This window comes from Bidens hawaiensis, unplaced genomic scaffold (assembly GCF_021521415.1).
Source record: "Bidens hawaiensis isolate Kalapana, Puna unplaced genomic scaffold, B.hawaiensis_p1.1 tig00020159_1, whole genome shotgun sequence".
Classification (NCBI taxonomy): domain Eukaryota; kingdom Viridiplantae; phylum Streptophyta; class Magnoliopsida; order Asterales; family Asteraceae; genus Bidens; species Bidens hawaiensis.
Genome location: NW_027493071.1, coordinates 137,993 through 151,280, shown reverse-complemented (window position 1 = coordinate 151,280; position 13,288 = coordinate 137,993). Strand labels below are relative to the sequence as shown.

Sequence of the window (13,288 nt, the reverse complement as noted above, 5' to 3'; positions counted from 1 at the left end):
TATATATAAGGGAATGATCATGTGAGAAGTGATATTACAGTGAGAAATGCGATAAATAAATTTGAGTCATTGATGGTGTTTAATCAATGATCTATATTATAAATGGCAAATTCGTAAATAAAAACAAATATTTAAGACATATAATTTAATAAAAAGGTTAGATACATCTTTTGTGGTTTATGCCTCATTAAACCAGATTTTAATGTTTTGAGTGGTTACTTTTTTGTGCCCATTTAATGCTTATTAGAAGTTTAATACTATTTTATTTTTTTTCATTAAAATTATGATATTTTTATGGTTTTGTAAGTTTTTATTTGTTTTTAGAATTTGTTCATAAAACACATAAATTTTACAACGGTACATTGTATATTACGGATTTGTTTATATAGTACATATATTAATGTATTGAAGTAAGCCTATTTTTATTTGTTTTACCAACACTTTATTATATAAACAAACTAATTCATACATAGCATTAGTTTTGCCTACACTATATTTGATACTACATTTTTTTTACCTACGCTACATTAGATATGTCTACACTATGTTAGTTATGACTACACAGCCATTTGAAAGTGTACCTACACGACATTAGTTTTGTCTACACTAAATTAGATATGTATACCCAACATTAGTTTTGCCCACACTATGTTAGTTTTACCTACACAAAATTAGTTTTGTCTACACTACATTAGATATGTATACACTACATTAGATGTGTCAACGCTACATTAATTATGACTACACAACATTAAAAGTGTGCTTACACTACATCAGATATGTCTACACCAAACTAATTATAACTACACAACATTTTAAAGTGTGCTTACACCACATTACGTAGCTACATCCACATCACATAAGATCAAATGATGATGATGACAACAACAGCAGCAGCAGCAGCAACAACAACAACAATTAGCCATTTATAGAATAAAATGATTTTAGATCAAATAGATTCCAATGGTTTAAATTTTATATGAAATAAAAATTAATAATAATAGTTTGTAAGTTATCATTTGCTAGTAACTTATCATTAATTATTAAACCATTAATGAGCATGAGTTATAAAATAAAATACATTATATTTCACTGATATATCCTTGCATATAAATAATCAGAAAATAAAAAAAAATTATGTGATTGGTTAGAATCTCTTCTTACACTTCTCGTAATAAGAAACACTTTTTAAATGAACCTAATCCTATATATATACACACACATATATATACATATATATGGTGAGTTAACGTACAATAATTGCTTAACGTACATTATGTACGCGAAAAACGTTCAAGGTTAAAAACCCAAAACCATTCAAGCCAAAATTCCAAAGCCTAAAACGTTCAAGGTTAAAGCCTAAAATGTTCAGGCTTAAAATATGATATTTTCAAACGTTAAAATCCATCACTTAAAGTCAAAATTGATCGATTGAAGCTTCAAATTGATGATCGATTTCAAAGATTAATTGATGAATTGACTTCAATTCCAATTTCAGTTCTTATCAAAAGCTATACAAACCTAAAACGATGGTGGTGGTTCGACAGTGGACGGTAGACGGAATCATTGGACAGTGGCAGATTGTTGAACAGTGATGGTGAAGATGGATAGAATCGACGGGAGCAGAGGTGGACACCGCCTTGCCATTTTTGTTGCTCGCTATTCTGACTGGAAAACTCTAAATCGCTAATTGAAATCGACAGGGATACAAGTCGCATACGTCTTGTACAATTAGAAATCATATATATATATATATATATAGGGGTGGGATATAGAGAGAACTCCTCTTAAAGAGAGAACTAAAGAACTAATAAAAACTATTTTTTAAAAAATATTTTATGATTTTTTTTCTTTCCTCCTTCTAATAAGATGATGTTGTTCCTAAAAAGTATATATTTATATCGTCGATGTAGTGCGTATGTGCACTAATGTGTATTGCATATATACAATAGTGTTTTATTGCATATAATACAACACAATTGCATTATACAATCCACACTATTGAATATATGCAAATACAAATACTAATAATTGTACTCAAAACAACACTAATGCACATATGCACTATATTATTTTTTTTGGTATTTTTGTATATAATATAACACTATTGCACTAATAAAATACAAAAAATTGCATATATGCTATTCAACATTATTGCACATATCAAAATACACACTAGTAGGCCTGTAAACGAACCGAACTTTCAGTGAACTATCGTGAACCGTTCGGCGGGAAGTTTGTTTATGTTAGTTTATTTAATAAGCGAACGAACATGAACAAAAAATTTGTGTTCGTTTAATTAAACGAACGAACATGAACACATGTTCCGTTCGTTCATTTACGTTCATGAACGTTCGTTTATGTCTGTTTATTTATGTTCATTTATGTATTAATATTAATAGAAAATAATTAAATATTATCTGGATAGGTCATCTGCTTAAAGGTTTTATATTTGTTAATTTGTGTTCATTTAAGTGTTTTCATTTAACTTCGTTTATATTTGTGTTCATTTACGTTTGTTCATACATGTTCATTTATCTTTATTCAGTTATGTTAGTTTAGATTTTAAACAAACGTACACAAATGTCCATTTTTAAATAAACGAACATGAACATAAATATTTGTTCGATTAAGTGTCCGTGTTCTTTTAAAGTTTAATAAACGGACACGAGCATGCCCTTGTTCGTGTTCATTCGATTCGTTTACAGGCTTTCATTATTCACATTGATGAATACATCGGTCTAAATCTCTAGGCTCTGCGGATTTTATTTGTGTTCGTTTGTGTTCATGAACCGTTCGTGAACACATTAATTTCCTTAATGAACGAACACGAACATAAAATCTCGTTCGGTAAGTGTTCATGAACCGTTCGTGAACACATTATTTACTTAACGAACGAACATGAACAAGGCCTTGTTTGTGTTCGTTCGGTTCGTTTACAGCCCTACACACTAGTGCACATATGCAATAAAAAAAAGTCGATGTATTGCATATGTGCACTACAACGAGTTTTTTTTATTACTTTTTTATTTTTTTTATTTTTCGAGTGAATGGTAACAAAATATAAGAATAATGGCAAAAACAAAATTTAAGAATATTTTTTAATTAAATTAAAAATATTTTTTTATTAGTTCTCTAGTTCTCTCTTTAAGTAGGAGTTCTCTTTTGAACCTCTCCCTATATATATATATATTAAAGTTTATAAGAAAGATTTTACACATGTTTGTCAAATAATAAAATTATTCTTTCACGGCTAGTAAGTGTTTTAATTTTGACTTTTTAAAATATCAAAATAATATTATCCATTCAATACAACTATAAAAATTAAATAACTTATTTTGTGCATACTTGTTTTACAAATATGTAAAATCACATAAGTTATACGATTACAAAGAATCAGCGATAAGTTAAGATTCTGAAAGTGATTTTATTGGATAATGGTTTATTGGATTTTAATAATTCTTATTTAACGGTATTGGTCAATAATAATTCATATTCATTTTATCGTCACCAGCAGTTCCAAATTTAAAAATATTGGCCCCCAATGGCCCCCCGTTAAAAAGGACTTAACGGTGTTATACATTTTACCGAATTTCAAACTAATGTTTTAGGGTTTTTGTTCGGAATAAGGATACGAGTCGAGTAGTGTAAAACTTAGCTTGAAACACTGATCCAAACGGCTTGATTTTTGTTAATTGTAAGTTCAAAGACCCGAATTGAAGCATTGTTTCGTTGTTTTGGAGCGTCGTTTCGAACTAACTTTTACATTAGTCGACTTGTATTCTCGTTCCAATCAAAACCCCTAAAACATTAGCTTCAAATTCGGAAAAAAGTATAATTATGTTAAGTCCTTTTTAACATGGGAGTACCATTGGGGGGCAACTTTTTTAAATTCGGGACCGCTGGTGGCGATAAAATAAATAGGGATTATTATCGGCCAATACCATTAAATAGGGATTATTAAAATCCCTTGGATAAAACATCATTACATTTAGCATTATCTCTAGTGTAATAATAAAAATATTTTTCTCATTATCTTAGATAAAAAGTTGATAATATGCTCTGCTAAATTGAAACCATTTAAAATCTTATTTTTTTTTGTCATACGACAAAACAATCTCTCACTCTCATGCTACAAGCTTGCTTTCTTAGACCCATGGGGTCTAACCGGTAATCTTTCAAAATAGTCCCAAACTTTTGAATGATATTTACTTGAGCTAAATGAACTCCCTTCATCCTCACTCTGATCGACTATAGCTTGTTCAAAATCAATATTGTTCGACATTTTTACCAAGTATTAATCCTTTCAAGTACAAGCACACTGTTGCAATAAAAATACAAACAATTATTAATAAAATAAAAATACAAACACCAAGACAACAAGCATTAAAAACACAAACAGGAATTCAAGTATCGCAAACACAAACAACTATTCCACAAGTATTAAAAACGTAGACAAGAATTCAAACGTAGATAATTTGTTGTGTCCTTTATTTTATGTTGATTGCTTGACCATCTTTGTTGATGATAAAAGAATATTGATATGAACATATGAGTAATTGCATATATCATTTGTAAATTGTAATATATGCTTCTGTTTTTTATTGTAAACAAAACAAGAAAGTGCATTTACAATTATGTTTTTTTTAGAACGGCTAGAGTCATTAAAAACACCGACCCTAGCAAGGAGCTAGGACCAAAATCAGGAGAACAAACTCAAAAGTCAAAACAACAGACTGAAACGAAAGGTAAAAAGCACTATTGATGTATGTCTAAATATAATAATTATGTATATCCAAATATGTGTACACTAATGATGTTTACAAACCGTGTGTAACATATTGGTGATAATTTCTTGTTCATTTTTCAAAGTTCCTAGTAGTCATTGTCATTCACATTCCTCACATGGACTGCCCCCTTAAATTAACATTTAATGCGAACACGTTACAAAAACTCAATTTCAAATGTAATTGTTGTGCCAATTTGCATTTTTTTTCTTTTTCTTTTTCTTTTTCTTTTGTGGATGTATCTACATATGCTTTTGTGGCTTCGAGAGCACAGTCGTGGTGTTTGCAAGACCATATTCTTCGGGGTTGTGATATTTATGGGTTGGACTCTGATTATGGGTGTGCGATGGATCGTTTACGTACTTCACTTCCAGATTTTGATCTTAGCGGGTTCTCTAATAAGGACACCGCCCCCCCTAAAGCCCAACATGTTGTGGCGAGTGCCTTATTTAGTGGAATCGTCAAGAGTTTAGAAGTGAAGTTTGATCTATCCACTCGCCAAAAGGTGGTGTTTGAATGCCTTCGGGCTCCTCGGGCTCAGGATTTTCTAACGGCCATCCCCATTGAAGGATTAGGCCAACGTATGTCGGGTTTGGAGTATCGGGCTATCCTTAAGTACCGGTTAATGATCCCTATGTTCCCGACGGATGAACCTTGCCCAATTTGTCGTAAGGTCTGTTTGGATTCTTTTGGTGACCATGCGGTGCATTGCAAAGAATTGCCTGGCTTTAAATACAGACATGATCTGGTTAGGGATGTTCTGTGTGATGTTCTTAAACGGGCAGGGATTTCTGCTAAAAAGGAGGCCCCTGTTAACTTTCTCACGGATCCTATTGAAGGGAGGTCTACTTTACGACCAGCTGATATTCTTGTGTTCGGGTGGGCAGGGGGGAAACACGCCTGTGTGGATCTTACAGGAGTGTCTCCTCTTGTTGGGCTCAGGGACCGTGGGTTTGTTGTGGGTCAGGCTGCGTTGAAGGCTGAATCGGGCAAAGTTGTTAAACACGAGAAAGCTTGTTTAGATAATCAACATGTCTTTCTACCATTTGCCTTTGATACATTTGGTTTTCTGGCTCCAGAGGCTGTGAAATTTTTGAGTAGGGTTCAGCGCGTCGTACACGGAACCTCTTCAGCTTCTAGGTCCCAAAGCTTCGTTTTTAGCAGGATTGGCTTTGCTGTTCAAAAGGGGGTTGCGGCGCAGCTTGTTGCCCGTTTGCCTGCCACTTTATTGTAATCGTTTTATAGTAAATTATATAAAACTTCGATTTGATTTTCTTTTTTTTTTTTTGGTCTTCTTGCAAATACTCGTTTTCACCCTTTTCCTTCCATTTTCTTTTCATTTATGCAGCTAGTCTTCAAAATGTTATTCTAGATTAGGAATATAACCAAATTTTCTTGGAAGTTTACAAGACAAAAATGGAAATTTGCAAATTAAAATACTACAATTTAATCGGTCAACGGGAGAATATATAATTAATGACTTTTCTTTTTGGCTTTTAATTTTAATTTTCGTTTAGTAAATAAATCTATGGACATTTCAAAATCAACACATTAGTAAATTAAACTACAGAAATTAAGATTGCAACTCTAGATTTAGAGGAAAGCAAAATCAAAACCCCAGATGATCAATGGTCTAACAGTTTGACCAATATGACGGACGTGTAAATGGTCCACCGATATCTATATGTAGCTTGTCAAGATGGCAGTTTAGATAAAATTTTATGTTATATGAAGATCTTAGCCGGTGCTGTCCAATTTATTCCATATGAAACGATAAAAATAGGGTGTGTGCGAGTGCCATTGTGATGATCAGGGCCCGACTTTTGTTGTAGACAAAATGTGTGGATTTAAGGTGTTTGTGAGTTGTCGTTTAAAAAAAAATCAACACCTCCACATTGTGATTAAAATGTCATCTTCTATGCATGGGCTGTCTGAGTAACCTCAACAAGTCAACGTCGACAAGCCTCCAATTGTATTATGACTTTATGAGTATGTGAAAAATTATAATAATTCTATTGATATTGACCATGTCAACGGTATTTACACATCTAAATTTTTTTTATCAATGGAAAACATAACTTTTTTAGATATTATTTACAAAATATCATATATATATATCATCCAACTTTGATATATACTTTTCCACGTAACTTGGTACTTAGGATTGAAAAGACACACAAGAAAGCATAGATTTTTCTACAAATGAATTTCAAACATACTATTATATATATAATATATCACTTATATATATATATATATATATATATATATATATATATATATATATATATATATATATTGGCAAGTCGTGTTTGATCCATTCTTACTTTCATTTAGTTATAACTTACTGATATTAAAAAACTACACAGTTATGATCATCCAAAATGTCATTAGAATGAAGCGGGGTAGAGTTTTCATTTGTAAATTTACTAGCTTTATAACTCGTAGTATACGCGTGATGCTTAAAAAAATACTAAGTTATTGACATTAAATGATTATTTTTTTTTAAAAAACCCTATATTTTATCATATTAAATAGTTTTACAAGCTCAAATCATATTTTTTAATGAAATATTCATACGAATGCATGGTGTATTCTCACGCATTTTGTTCAAAATCACGAAAAGATGCAGCTTGTTTTTTATAAGTTGTAATTATTTTTTTAATAGATTAACCATTCAAACAAAAGATTATAAGAAATTTCATTATGAATAACATAGAAGAACATCATATACAAAATTAACATGAATAAACGCGCTTTTGTATTACAGTTTCGAAAGAGATTGATGAAAACTCCATGGATCCATAGAGGTTAATTATTTGGCGGGAAACAACCGGTTAGACCGGTTAATCGGGTCGGGCACTAACTGGTTTCGGGTATAACTGAACCGGTTAACCGTGAATAACAGAAGAAAAACCGATTTTTATAATTTTTAGAAAATAATAAAAAAAAAGTTGGTTAACTGGTTTGTAACCGGTTTCGGAAATCAATCATTTAAATCAGTTTCTAACCGACGGTTAGAAGCGTATATACCGGTTAGTGGTAGACTGGTTACTAACCGGTTAGGTTTCCAGTTAGAAACCGGTTAACCGGTTAGCTTGTGCACCTATAGGTTGATCATTGATGCTAGGTTGTCGCTATCTAGTCAAAAACTATTAAATCAGTGTTCCTAATCACCTAAGCAAGCTACGGTAAGTAGGGTGTCGAACCACGAGGAGTATGTGGTCAGTGTGTAGTGACAATGATTCCTAACATTATGAAGATATTCAATTAACTAAGTGCTGATCACACTAGCAAACAAGTTGATTTTAATATTAATTAAACAAGCAAACTACTTTCAACAATTAACAAAAGCAAATCACACCCGGGAATCCAAGCAGTTAACCTAACAGCAAACTCATGCAACTTAATAGATTAACAATCAATGATCAACACCGATTGACTAACTAGATAAACCTTAGGCATCTACGCTTACTAACACACGGCACTGGTTATCAAACAGTCCCTGCCAGTGTGACTCAACTAAGGGAAAGTGTATGCTTCATTACATTCAACTAGTCAAAACAATTCTATAAGCAATTATCATAGCAACTGGCACAATAATCTTTCTGATCGAAATAAACCTAAACTGACTGAGTGCACAATAATACTAGACATCTATACTCATAGATTAATCAAAGATAGTTACAATCAATTCGTTCTTAATACATGAGAAAAATTGAAATATACAATACTCTACATTTCGGGTATGACTCGAAGGAACTAGCCGCGCATCGGCATCTCTCGGGCTTCGGTTATGATCTGGTAGGCCATTTATGATGCTTAAAGATGATTGGAAGTGATGGGGGCTCTCTCTTCTGCTCTGAAAATCGCCTGGAAGGTGTTGAATGGCGTCTAGGGTCGTCAAAACGTAATATAAAACAAAACCCTAACTTTCACGATTATGGGGACCATCACGTAACGCGATGGTCCTCTCTCCTGGTCCATCGCGCTACGCGATGGACCAAAGTCAACGCCAGTAAAATACAGGGCATCGCGTAGCGCGATGCCCCACCTTCAACACCCATCGCGCTACGCGATGGGTCTCTCTTCTCAGCAACTTCAAATAACTGTCTCGGTAAGCGTGCTGGACATCCCGGGTCTTCATTGCATGCTCGTACAGGTCCAAATTAAGCGCGTTAAGTACATGTGACCTGAAACACAATAAACATGTATGAAGTACCATAGTTCCTAAACTAAACGAGTAAAACGAATAAGTTAACACACATAAATATGTACAAATAAACCGAACATCAATCATCAATAAATATGTGACAATAAAGTTACTATTCATTCATAATTTTTTCTTGTCTTTATCATCTTAGATATATAAATATTGTTATTATTGGATTTTAACATAATAATCCCCTACACTCAAAAGTGTGTATAAATAACTAATACAAAAAAAGATGGATATGAATTTATTAAAGATATAAATATTTTAATAATATTGACATAAATACTTGCATGCTTTTAATACAATCCTTTTTGGTTAATTGGTTATTTAATTAAATGATAGATTGATATATATTTTAATTCTACTAATATAAATATGTTTTCATAAAAAATAGAGGAATATTTTGAACGAAAAATTTATGTTAAGAATGAATCTCCAGTGCAGGACATATGTAACACCCACAAAATTTTGGTTCAAATTTGATAAGTTTATAAAGTTAAAGGACAAAAATATTCATGAGACAAGTAATGGAAAAAGTATGGTAAAGAAAAGAAAGCATTTTTATGCTAAGAGAATAACTAAGAAAACTCCATCCCACATGAAAAGTGGGAGAGAATTGAAAGCACTTTATAAGGAAGGAATTATCCATGGTAATGTTCTTGTATGGCTAATCACTCTCACAAGTCCTAGCGGAGAGTGCGAAGCACCCAACGCACACGGGCACGGGCTCGAGTGAAGGGCGATGGGCGCAATGTGGCGCTTTGATGACGCACTTTGCACTTCGCACGCGAAAAAATTTGAGTTGCAACTTCGCGATACGCGAAGATGCAGGACACGTCACCAGACACGTGGCAGACCGGAGTGACACGTGGTGACACGTGGCAAGCTTGCGCGATGACTCACCTAGGCTAGTGCACCTTCGCGATACGCGAAGCAGCTTCGCGATACGCGAAGATGCACAGATTCAGGCTATAAATAGCCGGCCATGGGGATGAAGTCTCCATCACCTCACATCTCACACTTTACCTTGGTTTTCGTGCCATTACCCCCAACAATTCCGATACGCTCGTTGTCTATAAGTACGTGCAAGTAGGAGTGCTGCCCACGTGAAGTTTTAGTGTTTCATATAAGAAAGCCATACAAGGTAGGGGTTCTACCCGATTATTTTATTATATATGGCTAAGACTCTAGTCAGGGGTATAGTCTATACCTTGATCAAATAATAAGTGAAATGTAGCTTTCATAAGATAAGATTATGAATAAAATATTATTCTTTATTATAAAGATATATCTTATGGATGAAGAAATGAAATATATATACGTTTCTTCATGATAAAGAAACGTAGTATATAAATGTTTTATAAAATGAAATGAATATCAAGGTAAAGGTTATGCAAATAGACTTAAGATCTAAAGCTAGATCATAATCTAGTTATTTATAGAACGTTATTCTCGTACTATAGGTCCGAGATAAAGATCAGACATCTGTTGGTGAGAAATCTTGAAATCAACAAAAGATGAATACGTCCAAACCTTTTTATAGTGTGAATGTTTTATTACGTGAATACGTCTATGTACTGTATTTTTGAAAATGTATTTACTCTTTAAAACTATGGACTGTTATCCATATGTAAAAAAGTTATGAAAGTATTTACATGAGGGTTGGTTCAAATCCTCTAAAACGTTTTGATACAAGGTAGGACTAAACACTCAGACTAAAATACACATGTGTCTGGATCCTTACATATATGTACTGTAGTGGGCACACTACAGACATACTAACCATGAGGCAAGTGACTGTCTCTAGGGCGAGTGAAGTCTGATTATGTGGTTTGTGCGTATGTTTAGTTCCGATGAGATGGGATTGAGACCCACTGAGTCGTTGAACACTATTGGTGTTGTGTCATTACGAATTGTGAAAATGTTTTATTGAGTCAGCGTATTCACCAGCATATAGCTGACGTATTTTCAAAATGTTTTCAGGTAACCAAAGTAAGGTATAGAGATGGATGTGCCAGTGGAAATAGAAGATCACTAGGCATAGAATGCAGCTGATGGCTCAGCTAATTTTGTAATGAAGCATATATATTAAACAAGAAATTTTGTAAAACAAACAAGGGTATTTAATTCCCTATATTATGAAAGTAAATATTTTAAATTAACATTTTCCGCTGCAAACTTTGATAAATTAACAAAAGCAGTACCAACTGTGAGTCACAGGCCTAGGTCCGAAGGCGGGGTGTGAAACATATGTCACAGTTATTTTCGTTTATTAAAATAAGTAGATATATATATCACTCTAAAAGATTCACTATACTTTAATCTGTAACATATGTTTGCGTTAATACTTAATAAGTTAATATTGTCTTTGTGTGCAAGCTTGATTTATTTTAAAGTAAATTTGTGATGTGTATTTCATCAATTGACTAAGTCGTCCGTGGGGAAACAAGATACATAGATACGGAGAAGAATAATATACTTGACATTTGACAAAGAGTTATACAGTACAACCAATTGCTGCACAGGTTTGCATATATATACATTGAAGCTTTTGTAGACAAACCACCGGTTTTCTTTCTTACATTTAAAAGTTTTCAAGAAAATAAATATGATGCAACAAGAAGCCATGGATCATAGGTTTTCAAGTTGTCGTGGTGTTTCCTTTGAGATTCAACCTCATAAGGATCCATTCGCCGTTGATGCACCACGGGCTAGCCGAAGATCTTGGCTTCCATGGGGATCTTCTAAAAGAATCACACCAACTTCGGGTTCCATGATTTCGAGAACCACTAGTCAAGCCAGTAGTCATTTCTGCGATTTGGAAATTGACGGTGAAGATGACCAGGACAACGTGCTGATCAACATCGAAGAAGGCTACGAGTTAGACAACATTAACGAGCTACCAATCTCAAATTCAGCTCAAGAACAAGAACTACCAAGACCCCCAAGCAAGAAGATTGTTTCGAAGCCAACTAAACCGAAAGATTCACGATTGTCGGTTATCTTGCTCGATCAAGGCTTGTTCACGGTGTACAAGAGACTCTTTATTGTTTGTTTGGCTCTTAACATTACCGGGTTAGTTCTTGCTGCCACAGGACATTTTCCATATGCTAGAAACCGTGCTGCGGTTTTCTCTATAGGCAACCTTCTGGCTCTAACACTATGTCGAAGCGAAGCCTTCTTACGCATAGTGTTTTGGCTCGCGGTTAACTTACTTGGTCATTCTTGGGTGCCCTTACGCCTTAAAACTGCTACCACCTCTTTACTTCAATCTTTAGGTGGGATACATAGTAGTTGTGGCGTCTCATCGGTCGTTTGGCTTACATATTCTCTAATTCTAACTCTTAAAGACCGAGACAACACTTCGAATTTGATAATTGGTGTTGCATCAACCATCCTCTCCCTTCTCTGCCTTTGTTGTGTGGCGGCGTTCCCACTCGTCCGCCACCTCCATCATAATGTGTTCGAAAGAACTCACAGGTTCACGGGTTGGGCGGGCTTGGTTTTTCTTTGGGCGTTTATCGTGCTAACAAAAGCTTATGAGCCAGACACGAAATCTTATAGGAAAGATGTTGGATCAATATTGGTTAAAGCGCAAGAATTTTGGTTAACCTTGGCTGTAACGATTCTAATCATTATCCCGTGGGTGACGGTTAGGAGGGTTGCGGTCAAGGTCTCCACACCATCAGGTCATGCATCGATAATTAGGTTCGCTGGAGGAGTGAAACCCGGAATACTAGGTCGGATTAGTCCTTCCCCTATGTCCGAATGGCACGCTTTTGGGATCATTTCTGATGGGAAGGAAGAGCACATGATGCTAGCCGGTGCGGTTGGTGACTTTACAAAATCCCTGGTCTCAAACCCGCCAAGTCATTTATGGGTCCGACAAGTGCATTTCGCCGGTCTACCATATCTAGTTAACATGTACAATCGTGTTTTGGTAGTTGCAACCGGTTCGGGTATCTGTGTGTTTTTGTCATTCTTGCTACAACATGGTCCAGCTGAGGTGTGCTTGTTGTGGGTAGCAAAAGGGATTGAACAAAACTTTGGGAAAGAAATTAAGGAGTGGGTGAGCGGGTATCCGAAAGAGAAGGTGATAGTTCATGACACTGCGGTGATGGGGCGACCGAATGTTTCGGAAATGAGTGTTGCCGCAGCAAGGAACTGGCGGGCGGAGGTGGTGATCGTAACGAGTAACCCGGAAGGTAGTAGGGATGTGGTGAATGCTTGTAAGAGTAAAGGGATTCCAGCCTTTGGTCCTCTCTGGGACTCGTAGCCGAATAAA

General features: G+C 34.6%; 1 protein-coding gene across 1 annotated transcript; it reads left to right on the top strand.

The window, feature by feature from the left end:
• Nucleotides 1-11,596: 11,596 nt before the first annotated feature.
• Nucleotides 11,597-13,288, top strand: LOC143560022 (adenylate-forming reductase 03009-like). The gene has a single exon (XM_077048430.1). The coding sequence runs from the start codon at nt 11,612-11,614 to the stop codon at nt 13,277-13,279; it is 1,668 nt and encodes a 555-aa protein (XP_076904545.1). The 5' UTR covers nt 11,597-11,611; the 3' UTR covers nt 13,280-13,288.